The sequence below is a fragment of the Arvicanthis niloticus genome, chromosome 5, assembly GCF_011762505.2.
Source record: "Arvicanthis niloticus isolate mArvNil1 chromosome 5, mArvNil1.pat.X, whole genome shotgun sequence".
Lineage (NCBI taxonomy): Eukaryota > Metazoa > Chordata > Mammalia > Rodentia > Muridae > Arvicanthis > Arvicanthis niloticus.
Window position 1 is genome coordinate 68,615,192 of NC_047662.1, and position 21,360 is coordinate 68,636,551.

The 21,360-nt window shown below is 39.8% G+C and overlaps 1 protein-coding gene across 1 annotated transcript in view; it reads right to left on the minus strand.

Annotated features, from left to right (window-relative positions):
- The window catches only part of Lurap1l (leucine rich adaptor protein 1 like), a 37,333-nt gene extending 24,850 nt beyond the window's left edge, over positions 1-12,483 (minus strand). Inside the window, exon 1 of the mRNA XM_034504148.2 lies at positions 11,523-12,483. Within this exon, the coding sequence (XP_034360039.1) occupies positions 11,523-11,813 (291 nt within the window). The 5' untranslated portion in view covers positions 11,814-12,483. The remainder of the gene's footprint in view (positions 1-11,522) is intronic.
- Positions 12,484-21,360: the final 8,877 nt, after the last annotated feature.

Consider the following 21,360-nt stretch of genomic DNA (forward strand, 5'->3'; position numbering starts at 1 on the left):
AAATTTTTTTCCCCTAGTTTGAGTCCTAGTAATACAACTTCAATCTGAGTTAGTATTAAGTCCAGTGTCTATTAAAATAAGACTCCCTGTATTCTTGTCCACTTTCTCTACTGGAATATCCAATACATAAAGACCATAAATGGATTAATTATACAGACTCTCCCTCACATATTTACTATGGACATTTCCAAGCTAAGTTTTAGAAATTTCCAAATAAGGGATAATTGATAAAAATTCCAGTTACTACATGGCATACACAAAAGGCAAATCTTAAAAATGAAATAATGCAGTTATGAAGACGAACTATAAAGGATAAAATTCTATTTGATTGCCTGGAATTTTTAGGACCACAGCCTTTGGTAAACACTTATTGTAGCCAAATTAAAAAAAAAAAATTAAGTGGAGAGTTTTCAAGTTTATTCTCTCTCTCTCTCTCTCTTTCTCTCTCATACACACACACACACAGAGAGAGAGAGAGAGAGAGAGAGACTCTCCATATATACTACATATATGTATGTATATGTGTGTGTACATATTGTTATTATTATTAAATGTAATCCTCCAAGTGAGACTGAATTTTACAAGCCACATGTAATGTCACGCATGGAGAGAGTGTAGTCTTACTTGTTTCACTTCCTCCTTAACCGGCAGCTAGAGTACCAGGCAAATGGCCATCTATAGACACAATTCCTATATGCCAGATATATGCTATAACCAGAGTACTGAGATACAGGCCACACATGTTGCACTAATTAGATAATTACATTATCTGATTACAACTGTATAACCTGGGGAATGATGAAGGAGACACAGAGGAAAGTACTTTGAGAGCTATGAATATGGACCATACACACATCTCAAAAGAGACTTCATTTTGCTACTGTTGTGAATCATAATATAAATATCTGATATACATGATCTCTGATATTTGACCCCTGTGGGAGAGGTGCTGATTGATCTCTGGTCTCTGGTAGGCTTAGTGCTCTGTCACAAAAACGTCTAAGGACAAACCTGAATTTCATGGGGAAAAAATGAGATATGTTCGTAATTGTTTCATTATTGTACAACTATATACACAGGAGAGGAAATAAGACACCTCCTCCCCAGAATGTCTGCCTTGGGGAAGTTCTCATTAAGTTCCTGAGAAGCACAGCAGCATAGCAATATCATACTTGCAGTCTTTAGAGATTTAAGAATCATTTGTGGGGAGAGAGAGAGAGAGAGAGAGAGAGAGAGAGAGAGAGAGAGAGAGAGAGAGTGTGTGTGTGTGTGTGTGTTACGACTTGGACCCTGGTTTTTTACCCAACCTATAATAAAAGTCTAATATATTTCAAAACAAATGAGTTTTAAATGTCTGCCACATATTTAGAATTTTTCCTGTAGAGGATTTGAATTAGAAAGACTGATTATAGTCAGGAAAATTCCATGCAGTGGTACTTCTCAGAAGGCAAAGCCTGATGCCTTTGGTAAAGGAAGTATTCACACAGCTGTGTACAGACAAAAATATCCAGATAGAAATAGACAGTCACTGGTTTAGTTGCATCACTAGATTATGTGATGGCCATTTTAAATCTTTCTAATTAATATAGTTTCAAATGAATACACACATCTACAAATAGATTGATTCATCGAAACTCCTACCAATAAATATTATGATCCCAAAGAGAACATCCAAATTGCACCAGGCATCTTTCTTTCTCTATGTGTACTAAACAACAAGAAATCTAACCTTTTTTGTGTCTCTGTTGTTTCTTTACCCTCAAACCTCAAAATCTTATTACAGAGCAGGAGAGGATGGCGAAGTTGATGTGTGTGCTCTCTGTGCAGGGCAAAGAAGAGCACCCCCTTTCAGGCTGTGCCCTGTCAACATTCCTAGCCCCATGGTTATTGTGATAGGCTGTATCCAAAGACCGAGTGGGACCTATAACCAGGAACAAATTCCCCAACACTCTTTCAAAGCGAGTAGAAAATAGATGTCTTATCTTTTTTTTTTTTCCCCTGTCTATTACCACAATCACAGAGAGCAAGAAGATGTTGCTGACTCCAATCAAGAGCCTAGTTCCAAAGGCCTGGGTTTGGCTGGTGGGCCTGCGTTCTTTGTTCTTCTCTGGAAAAGTGCTGCTGGCACACTCCAAACATGAAAGCTGGAAACAGACTGAGGTATGCTTTAACTCACAATTAGCTCTAAGGAAATGGCTAGGCCGTTGGGAGACACAGGCATCAAATCGAATAGTCACAGATATGTCCTAGAACTGACTATATTGTAGGAGAAAAAGGAGTGAGTCACTAACCACATTGGGATACAGGATCTAATGCTGCCACATCAGGAATGGCAAACAATTCGACATCTGCATAATTTTGTCAGACTTTCACTCCATGGAAACCTTTTACCAGAGGCTGGCTCATGAATGTCTTTTAAACAATAACAGTATTTTACTATAGAAAGATTTCTGTTCGTTTAGTCTGTATCTATAATTCATTAAGTTTTTCAGTGTGACTAACACCACAGATCTAAATGATAAAACCAAGTTAGACTGAGGGCCTCATGTGTGTTATCTCTACAATGCAAGTTACGGTCTCATTGTAGAGGCAGAAGACTAAAGTGTAGGTTCTGACTATAGCCTATGAGTCATGCACAATCCTGAAAAGAAGAGTTTCTGTATCCTTAATTATTTGTAATCATCTGGTCTTGACAAGGCTTATTTATGCCTTTTCTCAACTACTCTTGCTGGCAATATTTAGGCTATCCTGAATAGCTGAGGAGAATGTTTTGCCACCGCCTCAGAACACTTACCAACTCCACCGTTGCCTTCTTTGACCAGATATGGCACAGTTATACTTTTGGACTTTTGGCTTGCTTTCATTTGTTTGTAGCTGTCTCTTGGAGAAAGAAGTATTTAATTTATTATTATTATTATTATTATTATTATTATTATTATTATTACTAGTAGTAGTAAAAGTATATAGGAGCCCACAGTTGAGAGATTTTGGACATTTTTTAAAAAACTGAATTTTTTAAAAGTGTTTGAATTTTTTAAAGTTTGCGGGACTTTTAAATTATACTTATGGTTTGTTTATACTGTGATATTAATATCATATCTTGAGAGTAAACAAAAAAGAAAAATTCAGATTCAATGCTGATGTGTTTGTCAGGATGACAAAGGTTCAATTTGCTAAGTTTGTTTGTCTCTTGTCAGTATGACACAACCTGTAGTCATCTGGGAAGAAGAGATTTCAACTGAGGAGTTGCTTCCATCAGAACAGCCTATAAGCCCAAGAGCACTTTCTTGATTAAGGATTGATGTGAGAGGGCCCAGCGCTCTATAGGTAATTCCAGCCTTGGGTAGGTGGTTCTGAGTTTTATATATAAAAAAGCTAATCAAGCCATGGAGGGCAAGCCAATAAGCAATGCTTCTCCATGGCCTCTGGTTCAGTTCCTGCCTTGAGTTCCTTCTGTGACTTCTCTTCATGATGGATTATAACTATGTGAAGCAACAACACCTTTCTTCCCTAAATTGCTTTTAATCACTGTATCTTTTTACAAAAACAGAAAGTAAACTAATATAGTGAATATTTATTCTACTGGTTCTGTTTCTCTAGAAAACCCTGACTAATATAACATGTATATACAATTAGTTTCTCTAGTCCATAAATAGACTATATTAATAGCATTAATATCAATAACATCAACATCTGAGAAAATGTTTCCATCTTTTTCCATGTACAACAATGGAAAATGGAGATTCCATTACCCATTGGTATGCAATTATTGTGTATAGCTTGATATGTGGTGGCTTATGATTTCCTAGGTTTCTAAAGGATGACCATTGAAGTATGGGGGATGAAGCAGATTAATAATGATGGCTCAAAATTTGATGAGTGTATATATGATGTATGTGTTTGTGTGTAGGTAGATGCATGAGTATGCGCATGAGTCACATGCTTCCTTTAACACGAGGCTTCTCGTCGTCCAGGAAATGGTAAAGTAAGCTAAACTGGCAAGCCAAGGAGCCCAGGGATCCCCTGTTTCTTTTTTTCCCAGGTCTGAGATTTCACTCACATGTTATATGCCAGGTATTTTTACATGGGTTCTTAGGATTGAACTCAGGTCATTGTGATCATGAGGCAAGCATTTTACAGACCGAACTATTTCTCAGTTCTGTTGGACTTTTAGTAATGACATACAGTGATAAACATACAGAAAAAAGTAGACTTTCACACAAATCTATGATTATTTCTTTTGGAAACACTTCTACAGTACTGGCAAGGCCAGAATGAATAGGTCATGTAGATAGTACCTTTTATCTCTTTAAAACAATAGTGTCGAGCTTAACAAGGTACTTTCCGCACATCCCACCCACAGCAAAGCCTCAGTGACCATCTCTTCCAGTATACAATGCAGCACATTGCTACTATCTTCTCTTTGCAAACAAATCTGAAAGTTTATTGCTATTAGTCTCTAATATCAAAACATAATCACAACACCCTAGCTATGCTTGGAAGCATTATGTGTGTATAACAGATGATAGGTAGATAGATGGTTAACATAAAAGACTATTGGTTGAACCCAGAAAAACACCTGCATCATGAGCTTCTAGGAATTATGAATATATCTGGGCATGATGGCACATACCTTTAACCCCAGCTCTCTGGAGGCAAAGTTTGGTGAATCTCTGTGAGTTCAAGGCTAGCCTGGTCTACACAGACAGTTGCACACCAGTTAGGCTGGATAGGAAGAGACTGTTGAGCTAAAAATCTCTACATATTGTTATCAAAACTTGTTATAGATTCATCTGGAGCTCCAGTTTACGCTCATCTTCTCTCTCTCCCTCTCCTCCTCCCCTTTCCTCCTCTTTCTCTGTGATATATGTGGGGGGGGGGGCAGAGATCAATGATCAGTGTTGAGTGATTCTTTTTCTACTGGCCTTCAGCAAATTTTGGGGACAGGGTCCTGCACAGAATGTGGAGCTCACTAACTCAGCTAGACTATGGGCCTCTGGGGTCAGGAAGCTATATGGATCCTCCTCTCTCTTCCCAACCCCATGCTGGTGGTACAGGTTTTACTGCAGAGGCTTTAAATTCAGGTCCTCAGAGGTGCTCAGAAAACACTTTATGCATTGTGCCACCTTCCTAGACCCTGCCTGAATTTATGAGTCCCTTCCAAAGATCTTTCTGGCAAAACAAAGGGCTACCACTTGAGTGGTAAAAGTCTAGGACTGAATGAATAAAAACAAGGGGCTGGTAGACAGCTCAGCTGGCAAGAGCACTTACTGTTCTTTTAGAGGTTTTGTTCTTATAACCTACATGCAGGCTCACAACTCTCTGTAATTTCAGTTCGAGTGGGTCCAGGAGACCTAGTGATTCCATTTCACACTAACAGATGGTCAGGATTTCCAAAGACTTTCACGTGAACCTTAACTCCATAGTTGTGCCTTAGAAACTAAAGTCTCAATGCAGAAAAACATCTTTTCAATACATCTCTCATGTCAGTGGAAAGATAGAAGGTATATTTTTATGCCAGCACAAGATGAACATTCTAAGCGTAAAATTCTCAAACAACTTGTAGTCTTTTTTTTTTTTAAACAATGCAGCATGCTTCTGTTATGAAACCTGCATGAAAGGAAATTCTTTACTTCCAGAAAAATGTTCTTAGGATAGGTGTGGTGGCACATTCCTTTAACTTGAACCACCTGTGAATTTGAGGCCAGCCAGGATTGTGCAGTGAGACCCTGTCTTTAAAAAAAAAAAAGGGAAAGAAGGAAGGAAGGAAGGAAGGAAGGAAGGAAGGAAGGAAGGAAGGAAGTAAGTTAGGTTATTAGGTCAGCAACATGGCTTAGCAGGCTTGATATCCTGAGTTAAATCCCAGGGCTAAAATGGTAGGAAACTGATTCCTGAGTTGTCCTATGTCTTTCTCTGACACATGTGTTCTTGGACATTAGTTTGTGGAAGTATGATAGTTTCCATGTTATGTGTTTACTGTCAATGAGCTTCTAGCAAAGTGACATTAGGGCTGCTGGCAATCCAAGAGCCATTCATTATGAAAGTATGTCTCATAAAGATTTACTTATTACCTAAGAATACTAACGTTACATGGGCAAAAGGACAGAAGCAGTTACTGCTGGGAAATAGCTGTTCTCCATGTCTTTATCCCTGGGTCAAACCCTTAATTTGCATGATTGCCATGGTCACCTTGTGAGTCAGGAGGGCTTATCCTTATGAGTCACATCCACAGCTCCCCGGCTCAAATTTGAGGCTCATTTGAGGCTCCCCAGCTCAAATGTAGCATCTGGTGCTCGCTGACATGTTGGCTTGTAATCATTCTCTGGCCAAATTATATTCCCATCTTATCTTTTCAACCATCTTGAGACCTCATTAAGGAAAATGCCTCCACTTCCCAGCTTCTACCTAGAGGCAACCAAGTAATAAAAATCTCCTTGCCTACATTGAAGTGTACCCAAAGCCAAGTGTGAAGCCAATGAAAGTAAAACGTGCTTTTAAGGGAATTTTAAAGTTTTTTTTTTTTTTAATTACAAAAATTAAGAAACCATTTAAAATAGGGAGGGGCATAGAAAAAATATCAGTAAGCAAAGTATCCACAAAAGTCAAGCAGAAATCTATTTTCAAGATTTTATAAACATCTTAATTTCTGTTCTAGTATCACTTATGATTTTTTTCTTTCAAAAAATTTAGATTTACTTATTTTATGCGTTTAAGTGTTTTGCCTTCATGTATGTATGTGGGTACAGGGAACTGAACCAGGGCTCTCTGCAGAAATAGCAAGTGCTCTTAACTGCTGAAACTCTGGAACCCAGTTTTCTACCATGTGTATTTGTGTGTAGTCCAAGGCATTGCTCTGAAAACTTCATTAAAGACAAACATTGACAATCAGTTGCAGTATGTGAGATGTTGTAGTCAGAAAGTCTAAGTCACTAATTTCAGATTTCTATGCTCACAGATACTGAAATCTGAAAACTATGGATCCAAATATGGAAATCAGGACACAGTGTTTTCATGTCAGCTTTCACAATGGCCCCAGCCTACCTTAAGATTGTAAAAGGTCTCCTCCTGAGACAGCCCTGACTGGGATACACATGGTCACTTCCACAGTCAGTGCCTCTCCTAGTCCACAGCTGACTTTGATTTTCTAACTAATATGAGTCTAGAAAGGTAACATCAGGACTGTGCATCAGATCCCTTATAATTTCAATCTCCTATGGTCTGCTGATTGCCTCTCTTATCTTCTTCATTTCAAATTTGCCACAGGGTAATTCTATGAAAATGATTTTCATTCTCAAGCTGGAAGTATGGTCCAAATATTTTGACATAGTTCAACAACCTTTTGAATAACTCATAAAGATTATGTTTTAAACTAGATTACTAAATATTGAAACAAAATTTGATGGAACTTATCTGTACTTACTGAAACGTTTCTGATATTATGAGATTGTAAAATATAGTCATATATAACAACCAATGAAATCCTTATTTTAAGAAAATTATTTAAAATGAATATTTGTATATAATGTGGGGAAGAAAGCTCTAAAGAAAGTCTCTCAAAACTGACTTAAATAATAATACTTATTGTTGTATGTGTGTATGAGGGTAATGGCATGTATCATGGTGTGTGTGTGTGTGTGTGTGTGTGTGTGTGTGTGTGTGTAGACCATAGGACAACTGTTAGGTATAGTTACCAACTTTCACATGTAGGTTACAAACTCCAATTCAGGTTGCCAGGCTTGGCGTGAATGTCTTTACACATAGAGCCATTACGAGAACCCCAATAATGACGTTTTTTAAAGGAAGACATTTTGTTCTTGTTCCCTAAGGTCAAAGCGCGCGCGCACACACACACACACACACAAATACCAACTGATAAATGAATCCACATTCACAATAACCCCTGCCACAGATCCCAAAGGCTTGCTCTGTGAGTTTCTTATCATTTAGGAGGTACTAAGATATCACAGATTTACAAGAGCTAAACTATATTTTTAAAAGAAGTTTCTAAAATATAGATCAGTGGGGAGGGGGGAAGTACAGTACATAAAAGCAGGTGCCATAAGTTCCAATGATAATTTTGTTCACTAAATAAATATGTAGCCTTACCCTCCATTCTCAACCCATCTCCATGGATTCCAGGACAAAAGGTTTCTTTTCAAGTGTGAATGAAGATACCTCCTTTCATGTAGTCTAATCTTAGGTATAAATGATACACATTAAAATGAGCTGAGAAGTATAAACAAATACTATTGGACAGATTATGTTTTAACATCTATATATTTTGTTTTGTTTTGTTTTGTTTTATGACAAGGTCTCACTGAGTAGGCCTGGCTGTCCTGGGACTCACAGAAGTCTGCCTGCTTCTGCCTCCCAAGTGCTGCCACTGCTCACAGGCTTCTTGGGTAAATTTTGTATCAGAGGCCCAAAACCTACCTCCAGTTTCATACTAAATTTCACATGTAATTCCACATTTCTCTCTTGTATTGTTAAATTTCCTAATCTCTAAATTCAAAATCAGAACCATTTGCATATTTTGTGCCTGAAATTATTTAGATTTTACCTATGCTTGCAAGTGTCTTTATCAATAGTTTCCTTACACATGGCACTATGTGTATTGTTAAGAAGGGGTTCAACATTAAGGAGTTTGGCCAGGAAGAGCTACTTACCCCACTTCAATGTCTTTACCCATCTTTCTGCCTTACAAACAACCTTCTAGATTTCTAAGAGCAATGACTACAACATTTACAGTCAAGGATAAAAGATGTTATCCAAGGAAGCGTAAAAGGAGATAACAGGGGGCTGAAGGGATGTTCAGTGGGAAATGTGCTTACCTCACAGGCTGAGGACCAGAGTTAGGATCCCTAGCATCCACACAAACAGCAAATGCATTCCTGTCATCCAGTGAAAAAGCTGGCTAGCTAGACTAAACAGATGGACAATCGATGCATCAATATATAAGAGACTGATGGAAAAAGACATGATATCAACCTACACATGTGCCTGCATGCATGCACCCATGCATAGCTAAAATCAATATACCTCCTCTGCCTTCTAAATAAAGCCAGTGTTTATAAGATTTACGCAATGGAGACTTGTATTAGAACACAGACTTTATCCCAAACCATCAGTCATGGCATCCATTTTTCTTAGTCTACAGACATTGAGAACTCACACAGAAAATCCAGTGAAGATTCATTAATTTGTTGCTATTGTCCATTTGTATTTTTAAAAGTTAATACCAGAGTGCTGGAAAGATAGGTAGGCAGTTATATAAGCACTTGTTGCTCTTTCAAAGGACCCATGTTCCATTCTAACAGCCATAATGGTAGCTCACAACTGTCTGTAATTCCAGCTCTGGTGTATACAAAACTGTTTTCTGGCCTTTGAGGATACTAGGTATGAATGCAGTGTACAAACATTCATTCAAAGAAACCATTCATACGTGCTGAATAAAAATAATTTTTTAGAAAAACTGATACATCATTATCATCATAAATAGGAAGATATAGCTGAAAGATTTTTTTTTATCAACTTGGAAAGTTTCATTAGAAAAAAATCAATGTCTGGTAGATATTCTTAGTTGAAAATGACCAGTTTTCCTTATCCTACAGAATTCAATACTACAAATAAAAGTCAAATAAGAGTAAGAGATTTGAAAGCTCTTAATGGACAAATTCATTGATTGAAAAGTTTTTTTCTTTACATTCATGTATTTACTTTGTGAGATGTACATGCACATGCACGTGACATTATGGTGCTTGTGTGGAGGTCAGAGAGCAACTAGTGGGAGCTGATTCCCTATAGGAATCCTGGGTATCAAACTCAGGTCATCAGACTTAGCATCTTTACATCCTTTGAGGACAATAGTTCTCAACCTTTCTAACACATCGAACCTCATGTTGTGGTGACCCTAAACCATAAAATTATTTCATTGCTACTTCATAACTGTACCACTGTTACTATTATTAATTTTAACGTAAATATGTGATACATATACAGGATAGCTGATATGTGATGTCCGATGGGGTCTAGACCCACAGGTTGAGAACCACTGCCTAGACCAGTAGCGACTCTGAACTTGGAAGATGTTTGAGATGCTTAGCATCTAAGCAATCTTACCTCTTTTATTGATTTTATTTCATATTTCAAAGCCCATTGCTGACTAAGATATGGTAACTATGTAATAAATATTTGGAGTGATTAATATGTATAACTTGTATATGTGTGTTTAGGCAGTGAAATATGAATAGTAATAAAAATAATGTGCAATGCACTATATATATATATATATATATATATATATATATATATCCATGTATACATATTCAGTTACATGTAGAAATAGCTGAAACATTTTCAAGTGGTAAGCAAGTACTGAAGACATGAAGTCCTCAAGCAGACCAGGTTTGGAGATCTACTGAGGGTCTTATAGAATGATATTCTATAGTGTTTTAATAGGTCATGGTCTCTGAAGACTGTCTTTTTTTGCTTGGAATTTATCACTGGGGTCTCCCTATCACAGAAAATAAGAATGGAAGGAAACTTAGATGTGAACTCCACAGACTACTTTTGTAGGAAGCCCTTCTCACAAACCCCCTGGGAGACTGAGGGCCACTGTTGAAATTTTCCTCTCCAAGTTCACAGAAAATGCTAGTGGTTTTTGGCCATTTGCTTCAAAAAGGCTTAGAAAGAGATAATTTCCTCCAATCAGCTCATCATTGTAAAGATCACAAACTGAGATCTGTAGAGGCCAAGACCTGCCCAAGAGCTCAAGGCAAATGAATGAATGTCTTAGTCTAAGGACATCTGGAATAACGAGTCTTAGACCTACTTGACCCATTGTCCTAATCCGAGGTTCACAGAAACGGTAGAGAAAACAAGTGCTGACTGAGGATTAGAGGAAAGGGTGGGAGGCAGTCATTAGCAAATCCCTGGGCTCGGGGTCACCTGCTCTCCAGGATCAAAACAGTGAAACAAGCCTTTCACAGGCACATCAAGGGCAAGGAGCCATTGTTTTCAGAACCAGCTGTGGCGAATCTACTCAACAGTGGCCTTGGGACAGCTGCAGCTGGTGCAACAAGGGGAGGGTGGAGGAGAGCAAACTACCGAGGCAGGCTGCAAAGGACCTCACCGCGCCACCTCCCGGCCAGCTGGGAGGCATTTCTGCGTTAAGTGCGTTGGACTAAATAACCCTTTGAACCAAGGCAAAACATAAACCGCTCACAGCAGGCCCAGAGCCGCGCAGTAACTGCGGGCCTTCCCCAGGCTAGTGCGGGAAAATCCGCGGCTGGCAACTGCAGGGCGCTGCGCAGTGAGTAGCACTATCACAAAGTAGAGTGGAGCCACGGAGCTGCCAGGGCACCCGGTGACCGAGCAAAGTCCTCAGGGTTCAAGCTTAGCAGTAGCCGAGTCCAGAGGCGCGCTCCCGCTCACCTCCTCCCGGGTTTCTCCCCAGCTCCCACGCCACCCTCTAGGATTCCAGGCCCCGGGTCCCCAGGTCGCCACTGACGCATCACACTCACCATCTCCTGCCTGAGGATGTGCAGTTTGGTCTCTAACCTCTCCAGGGCGCTGGGGTGACTACGTCGTGGAGAGCCAGAGGCAGGGGAGGATGAAGACGAGGAGGACACGGAGGGCGCGAAGCTGCTGCAGCTACTGCTGCTGCTGCAGCTCCCACCAACCCCGCTGGGGTCCGCAGCCCCTTCCCGGGGCGCCGGCTCCTCCCCGCGCAGCGAGCGCGCTAGGCTCTCGGGCACTTTGCGCCCCAGCTTCAGCTCGATGTCTCTGAGGTCTGGCAGCGGGCCGTCTTCCATGACTCTTTGCGAGGGGCGACACTGACAGTAAAGGCAGAGGGCGCGCGGAGGCGGCGGCCTGGCGGGCTCTGGAGCTCAGCGCTGGGCTCCCCGGGCCGGGTCTGGGTCCCCGCGGTCGCCCGTGCGCTCCATGCCCCGGGCGCAGTCTGCAGATCTGCACCGGGCCGCAGTTTCAGGCTCTGCCGCTCCGCAGCCAGCAAGATTAGCCGGATCCCTTCATTCCTTCCTTTCTGGCCACTCCACCGCCAAGTTGAGTTAATTGATACTGCAGAGAAGAAGGGCAAAAGCTAGTACGTTATACCGAGAGACCCAAGAGGGAAATGGAACCTGCTCGAGGGAGGAAAATTCTCATTTCAAACTGTCCATTCACATCCCTGCGCCGTTCACGGTGCCCATCTGGTATTACACCACACAGAATAACGATGTGGCCACACTCCCGGGTCGTTTCATTTTCCAGCCATATGTCGCCAAGGATCAGACTATCTTGGACCGTCAGAAAAAAAAAAAAAATCTCTGATCAATGAAAGAAGTGGGTTCGTCGTGGGTGTATTCGGTATAGACGCATTAAAAAATATATAAAGAAAAAGACACGGTTAGCTTAGCTGGGTTTCAAAGGGCTTCCCGGTTGCTGCAGCAGTGTCCTTTCCTTTTAGGCTGTCTCATCCAAGTCATTGTGTTCCTCCGAGCCTCGGAAACTTTAAACTCGACTGGCAGGTGGACCGTAGCAAAGCCAACCCTTGTACCGTATGTCACAGACAAAAAGAGCAGCAAAAGCTTCCCAACCCTGAAGTTAAGAAACTGATGTGAAAGTTCTGCCTCAGCTGAGCATACCCATATTAGGTTACTAAGTTAAATGTTGTCCTGCTGACAACAGCTACAACCTGTAGAAAACATTTTTAACATCAGAGGCAGAAGAATGGCTAAGTTTTATGTCTTTTTTTTATCCCCCAACTTTCCAAAAAGCCAACACACAGCATTAAAAATCTTGCCCAGTAACTCCCCAAAGAACAGAAAAATTCAATCAATAAATAGCTCAGTGAAAATGTATAATAAGATGTAATTGTCTTACCAGTATTCCAGTATACTAACCAAAGCAGAAATGAAGCATATAGCCAGTGTGTGTGTGTGTGTGTGTGTGTGTGTGTGTGTGTGTGTGTGTGTGTAAATACTGAGGGGGCCAGAGAATTTTAAATGGAGGAAATTGTTGAATCCTTCCTCTTTCATTTTGGAAGAAAACTCTGAGAATAACTAGTAAAATCGTACTTGTTTTCTTTGATAATTTACCTATAATTTGAATTTGCCACTATTTGGGAAGAACTACAACTTTGTAAAGTATTAATCTGGAATTCTTATACCAAGTAAGTTAGCATAAAGTACAGAGATTATAAGATTGCTTGAACATTGTATTTGTGTCAGTGAGAGTTGAGAGTCATATTTTCAACCCACTAAAGTATAATTTTTGGTTTCTGTTGAAGTATTTCCAAGTTGATCCTTTTTTTCTGGGACCAGTAGAGGTTCGTGTCTTTGGTTCTTCTGGCCTCCCTTCCCATTCATCTTTTCCATTCAAAACACCATAGATAAATGGAGTTTGGAGTTTGTTTATGTCATTTTTCTCATCTAAGAAACCTTAAAAGGAGAAAAGGCATAGACCTTCTGAATGGAATATCTCATGTCAAAGAACGTTGCTGAAATTGTCTTGTCAACAAGCCAGACCTTTGCGTGTGTTAACTGTTTTAAAAAGAAAAAGAGAAAAAAAAATGTTACAAGTTAGGTGGCTCATTTCAAAGTCGAAACTACCATTTATGGAATCAAAGGAGAACCAAATTAAATCTCAACTCTCCCATAAAACTTCATGTATTGTTTTAAAGCTGGCCAGCCGCAAGCTCATTGCATGAGGATTGCACTATGGCATGTAATTATGGACGCTTCTCATTTGCGTCATGAACAGCTTCTTATTATAAACTTTACAAAGTCTAACTCAGAGCTGAAGTCAAAGCAGACCTCATGTGTTCAATATCTAGTTTGATCTTCATTCAACAAGTCATTTTTGAGTTATCATCGGTGGAGTGCCTATCTATAACTAAGACAGTTGTTGACCTTATAATAAAAAGTGTATTATAGTTGGGTGGTGGTGGCACATGCCTTAAATCCCAGCACTCAGGAGGCAGAGGCAGGCAGATCTCTGAGTTGGAGGCAAGCCTGGTCTCTAGTGTAAGTTCCAGAACAGGCAAGGCTACAATAAGAAGTCCTGTTTAGAAACAAACAAACAAACAAACAAACAAGTATATTGCATATGGTTAACATTTTGTTCTGGTGAAATGTAAAACACATTTAAGCATTTAAAGAAAGGTTTGGTTATGTTAAGGTTTTTTTTTTTCTTTTTGTTTATTTGTTTTTGTTTTTTTGTTTTTTTGAGACAGGGTTTCTCTGTATAGTCTTGGCTGTCCTGGAACTCAGCCTGTAGACCAGGCTGGCCTCGAACTCAGAAATCTGCCTGCCTCTGCCTCCCAAGTGCTGGGATTAAAGGCGTGTGCCACCACTGCCCGGCTATGTTAAGTTTTTAAAGTGTTCTTTATGAGGCCTTATATTTGTTTAAAATAGAAATATTTTGAATGCCCGGTTTGGGGAACAATTTAGAATTAGAATCCTTACTAGGCCTATAATAAAATATGGTAGACTTTTCTTCCCTATGGTTTGATATGATGATAGAATATTTCTCATTCCAAATTTCTGAAAATCTGATTTTTTTTTTAAGTTTTAGTCTTTTAAATGAACAGAAATTGAGCACGTTTTCTGTTCATTTAAAAGATGTATCTATGAGGAAATGTGTGAGAGAATTGGCCAGTAGCCTGTGCCTTGATGTGGGGGATTAGACAGAAGCTGCCACCATGAGCTCTAGATGGGCAGTGGGCAGGGGATAGCATCCCCAGCAGTGCAAGGGGGAAACCAGAATGAAGAAAACAGGCAAGAAAAGACACACCCTGGCCACACTCTTAACAGCTCCCTGCCCACTTCTACTTACCCAGCTCAGAGCTTTCCAGTGCACTGTGTTTACCCAGGCCTAATGTACTGAAACACAGAATTGTAAAAACACTGGGTTTGTGCATGGCAGATTTTATGCTTTAGTAGGTGATAGGTCTCAGGACTACATTGGTGCTGCCTTACATTAGTCTTTCTACATTCTTAAGATGCACACACAAATAAGGATGGATGTTAAAGTATGGAAAACAGAGAGACTGAACTTCCTCTACTGTTGGATTGTGTTCACAGAGAAGAACAGAAGCTTCTTATTTATTATAGAAAATCCCTGTTGGTTGATTAAATAGGGGCATTTTTGGACTCAGATGACACAACCTCAAAGAATGCGCTGGTCACATCAAATTGAAGTGAGACATACTTCTCCTAGATAAGGACACTTCCTCGTCAGAGCGGGCTGTGAGGGGGTTCTGGGGGGAGAGCACCTCAGAGCAACAGCAGACTCGGCAGGAGTTGACTGGGTAGGTAGCACACTCCTTACTTAGTCTGCTGCTGGCATTAAATAAGAACGCCCTACCACCTTTGCTCTGGCACTGACTGAAAGTCTGCCCAGTTCACAACTCCTGCTGGCACAGAGTTCAAGGACTTAGGCAGACTCTACCTGAGACTCCACTCCCCACAGTACAAAAGAAAATCAAGCTGCCAGCAGGGTCAAATTACCCTTAAGAGTTTTAGGAAGTAACTATTTAATAGGTATCATGTTCTCTGGATCTTTTATTTAAAAGTGTAGAGCTGCTGTGGGTGTAAATATTTGTGTCCAGCTTATAGGCGGAACAAGGAAGGTATCATAGCAAAGCTGAAGAATATTGACCTTACCCATATATAAAAGAATTACATATCTAGTAAAGCCACTAAAGTTTTACCTGGCCCACTTATAACACCATTAAATTGCCTAATGATTTTGTCCCTGGTTTAGATCTGTTTATCCAGTCACATCATTTAGTTTACTACTAAGTTGAGCAAGTTGTGCATGTGACAGCTATAATTATTGTTATCTATCTATCTATCTATCTATCTATCTATCCGTCCATCTATCCATCCATCTATCTATCTATCTACTTACTTTTCTATTTATGTTTTACCTTCTGTGTATCTGAAATGTTTCTCTCTAAAGAGTACAGTGCCTTTAAAGAGCACTCTTTGAAATCTAATTAATATTTATAATCAGAGCTAGCCACTCCCTGAAGAGATTTAGCACATAATACTAAAAGTAGGTCACTAGCATCTAAGTCTCCCTTATCCACACTCTAAAATCCCTGTCAAATCTCATTTTGCCTTCATTGCTTGTACTAGTGCCTGGTTTTCTTTTCTCTTTCATGCTTTGCTCAGTTTTTTGTTTTTTGTTTTTCTTCAGACTAGAATCAGATAGAGAAATCTTGGTACTTTCCTCAGTAGCCAGTGTGATTTAGAGGATGACAGTTTTGATTCTGTTTTGGTAAATGTTTACAACAAGCTCCAAGCAAATATGCAAGCAACTGACTTGTAACGTTCTACGGTAGTAGAAACACTTCCCTTGGATCAGCGTATCAGTCTGATTCTGAGTAACCAACCTGAGTTGGGGAAGGAAGTACAGTAATATAGGTCAAAATAGTGTTTCCACTGTACAGGTCAGATAGTTGTAAAATGACTGTGCTATTTATGTAAATAACAATAGGAAATTGCTCATGAAAATAAAAATATTCAAGAACATAAAACAATCAAATGTCAAAAATTAGGAAGTAGTAATGACATTCGAGGGTTTACTGTAATTGTTTTCATTTACGTAACCAAAATTTTACACAATATAATTTTTAAATAGTAGGAACGTTCAGCAGGGGGTTCGCAAAAACATTCTGGAAATTTAACAAAAATCTCTTGCAAACTGGTATGGGCAGGTTCCTGGACACTTTTGTTTCATATAACTGCTGAAGGAAAATCCTGAAGTGATGTGAAGTCCAGGAGTGAGCAGTACTGTGACTGGAGAAACCTGTGACACTTCAGAAAGTTCGGGAAACCAATCACTTGTGTTGGTTTCCTTGAACTGCCATAAGGTTGCACAAAGTGTGTAACTTAAAGTAATAACAATTTATTATTTCAAAGTTTTATAAGCTAAAGGTCTCAAGCAATGGCCGAGTGCCCAGAGTGTCCCCTGGCTTGTCAGCACAACGAGGACCACAGCCTTCATATTTGTTGCTTCTTTCCTCCGTGTACATATCTCAAATCATTTCTTCTTTAAAGGACGCCATATTGGATCACAGCCCCATTCACCATGTCCCTGTGTATCTTACATTAGTGAATTATAACTGAAATCACCCCATTCCTCCCTAATCTCTCACTCTGAACACTACAGCTGAAAATTAGCCTTCATTAGCTACTGACAAGCCTTGATGTGTGATTTTTAAAGCAGTTTGTGATTCAGTGAGAATATTTTTATGATCATGGAAAGGCATGCAGAGTATTTGTATCTTATATAAAAATAAGTACCATAATTATGTTCTCAGCAATAAAGCAATTGCTACTGGTCATTATGTCTATCATATTTGTCATTTTATTGAATATTTATCCTATGTCATGTTCCATTTTGGGGAGTGTATTAGAGTGAGGCTTTCATCTATATGAATCAGCAATAACCTTTTTCTTTACCATGAAAATATTTTAATTCAGAAAAGCAAAAATTGTGATAAATTGGGAGAAAGTAGAAAAATACTAGAGAGAAGCAGTTACATCCTGAGCATAGGAATTACACCCAACCCCTATAGGTGTTTAATGCTCCAAGCAATCTAGAAACCAAATGCCATTAACCCTCCTCTGTAAAGAAGCATTTTAAACTACAAAGGATGAAAAACTCAGTGACAAGTAAGGAGGCTAGAACTGCTCCTAAATTGTATTCTACTACCAATTTTATGTTATTTTCTGTGGGTTTTTTGTTTGTTTTGTTTTTAATATGTAAGAATATTTTGCCTGCCTGTATGTATGTATACACACACACACACACACACACACACACACACACACACACATATATATATATATATATATATATATATATATATATATATATATATATCACTTGTATGCCTGTTGTCTGCAGAGGCCAAGAAGGAGCATTGGATCCCCTGGAACTGGAGTTACAAATGGTTGAGAGGCACCATGTGAGTGCTGGTAACTAAACCCAGGTCCTCCAGAAGAGCAACTGAGACATCTCTGTGGCCCCATACACAGTTTTCTTCACCTTCAAATGATCTTTAGTCCTAATTTAGAACATGTAAGGGAAGCTGGACAAGGTGGCACACACCTTTAATCCCAGCACTTGGCAGGCAGAAGCAGGCATATTTCTATGAGTATGATACCAGCATGCTTTACATGGTGAGTTTCAGGCCAGCCAGGAATACATAGAGAGAGCCTGTCTCAAAACAACAAAACCAAAATTACAAATAAACAATAATAACAACAAAAGCAGAATTACTAAGTGGTTCACCTTCTGCCCTACATATTTGGGTAGTGTATTACAGTAAGGCTTCAACTCAGGGTCTCATAAAATTAAGGTAAGTACTTTTACCACTGAACATGTATTTTTAAATTTTATTCATGTCTTTTTCTTTATTTTCCCTCCTTCCTTCTTTCCTTCCTTTCTTCCTTTTTTCCTTCTTTCCTTCCTTCCTTCTCCCCCAGCCCCTGCCCCCAAGACTATCTTACTATATATAGCCTTAGCTGGCCTAGACCTTTCTATGTATACTAGGCTAGCCTTGAACTCAAAAGAGATCCACTGCCTCTTCCTCCAAAGTGCTGGGATTAAAGCTGTATAGCATCATGTCCGGTTGAACATATACTTTTAAGAAACCAAAATATAAAAACAACTTATTTTTTTTTCTGATGGATTGGGGGAGTTGATACACTGGCTGAAACAGAGCTCAAATATGTGAGAGACAGAAGAAATAAAAAGGGGAAACTAGCTGGGGCTGTTGCTTAAGAGTCATGTTCAGTGAAAGGAAAGGGACATGGGAAGGCAGCTCCCATTTCCTATGAGCTCTTGAACCCTTGGGAAGGCCAACGCTGACACCTGATGCCAGGTGTGCATTTGGGAGAAGACAGGTCTGGATAGACTTGGCAGTTAGTGATTTGGCTCACAAGTGATGGCCCCAAGGGAAGTATGGAGGTGTGAAACAAAGTGCTTGTGAAAGGGTGCCCAATGAAAATGCGTGCACTTAGTCCGTCCTGGGTCATGGGATTGTGACCTTATGGCCAGGGAGATTGCATCTGTCTGTCTGATGAAGCAAATGCCAGGAGTGTGGCAATTTCTCAAGGAGAAAATGTCAAGGCACCCTGACATTCCAGAAGATGAAAGGCAACTACGAGGCGGTGGCTCAGCCCCACCCCCCTTCATTGACTCAGCCCCACCCAACCCCCTTCATTCCTGTGATCTTCTTATACCCAGGCCACCTATGGCAGCTGACTTTGTTGTAGTTGACCCTTAATTTCATAATAAGCTTTGTCTATAGTAGTTCAAACACTTCAAAGTTGAGTGTTAAGACATGATAAGTTGTGTTTAAATTACATCATGCAGTACCAGAAACCATTTCATCTTTGGCTTAAATTTGTGACTCACTGTAGCCTTGTATGGGGCCAAGGGAGAAGACATGATCAGAAATATCTGCAGAGTGACAACCTTGATATGTTCTTGAAACTGGACCAGGGTCAGGGTTGTGCACAAACATCTTAAATGGAATGACTGATTTTTACTGTGAGACCTCTGGTTAACTAAAGCAGATAGAGCATAGAATTATTCACTCCCTTTTGCCTGCTAACAACTCCAAACAGATTCCGTAAGTATTTGGATCTAGCTCCATTGCAGGAATGACTTAGTTGACATATAACCTGACATTACATCACCCAGAATTGAGTGTGAATAGGAATTAGGGGAAAAAGTTTTTAGTTTACTGGAATGTAGGCTCTGTTTTACAGAACTTGGGATTCTGTGTGTAATCAGAAACTTTGCTTTGTGTTGTAACACTTTTCCCGCTTATGTAAGTTCACATTGGTTAAAAGAGTGCATAAAGGCCAAACCATAGCTGCCTGAGAAGGCTTGCATTTCATATATCTCTTTTCTTTTATTGTAAATAGGGGCTTTTTTTTTATACAGTATATTCTGATTACGGCTTCCCCTCCCTCTACTCCTCCTCCTTTCTCCTTACCTCCCATCCCAATCAGATCCAGCCCCTTTCTGTCTCTCTTTAGAAACAGGCATGTAAGGGATAATAAAAAGATAAAAAAATTTAAAGAGATAAAAATTAACACACAGAAATAGGACAAGCAAACAGGAGAAAAACAGCCCAAGAAAAAAGCCTGAGAGACAGAGATACAAAGACCCATTTATTTGCATATTCAGGAATTCTATTAAAAACATAAAACTGAAAAGCCATATTATATATTCAAAGGACCTGTGGGGTGAAAATAAAAATAAAAATAAAAATAAAAACAAAAACGGTAGAATTAAAAGAAGAAGAAGAAGCCTGGACGCGGCATTATGAGACAAGGGACATCAATGCCATTGAGTACATTTTTTGTTAGCCGTCTTCTGGTAGGCAAGCAGCTTGCTCTTAAGAGTAATTTGTTTCCTCAGTGAGACCCCCTTGGAGAAAAATTAATTTTCATTTGCAAGTAGTTATCAATCAGAAATAGCTTCTGGATTGAGAATGTGATGGGGGAGGGCTGGAGAGATGGCTCAGCCATTAAAGGCTAGGCTCACAACCAAAAATATAAGAGAATGTGATGGGGGAGAAGGAGTGACCATTTCTCCTTTCAGCTCTAGGACATCATCTGGAACAAGCCATGCAGGCCCTGGGCTTTCTGCCTCAGTCTCTGTTGTGTTTAGAAGGCCTTATGTCCTTGGAGTTCTCCATCCACCCCCACCCCCCTTACAGTCTTATCTCCTCCTCCTCCTCCTCTTCCTCCTCTTCCTTTATAGGGTTTATTGAGCCCTGAGGGGAGGGATTTGATGTTAAAGACTTGTGTCTAGGGATGAGTATTCCAAGGTCTCTTACTCTCTGTAATTATATTTACATATATAATTTGTTCCCATCTGCTGCAGGAGGAAGCTTCTCTTATGATGGCTGAGGAATATATTGATCTATAAGTATAGGGGAACATTATTAGGAGTCATTTTGTTGCTGTGTTCCTTTAATAGAAGAGTTGTCTTTGGTTTTCCCCTAGGTCTCTGGACTATGTAGTCTCAGGTTCTTAGTCATTGAAGCAGGCCAGGCATGGTTTCTTCCTGACACTGGGCCTGAAGTCATATCAGATCTTGGCTACTTCCAAAACAATTGCTCACCAGGCGGTGGTGGCACACGCCTTTAATCCCAGCACTTGGGAGGCAGAGGCAGTCGGATTTCTGAGTTCAAGGCCAGCCTGGTCTACAGAGTGAGTATCAGGACAGCCAGGACTACACAGAGAAACCCTGTCTCGAAAAACCAAAAAACAAACAAACAAAAAACAAACAAACAAACAAAAAAACCCAAAACAATTGCTCTAGTAG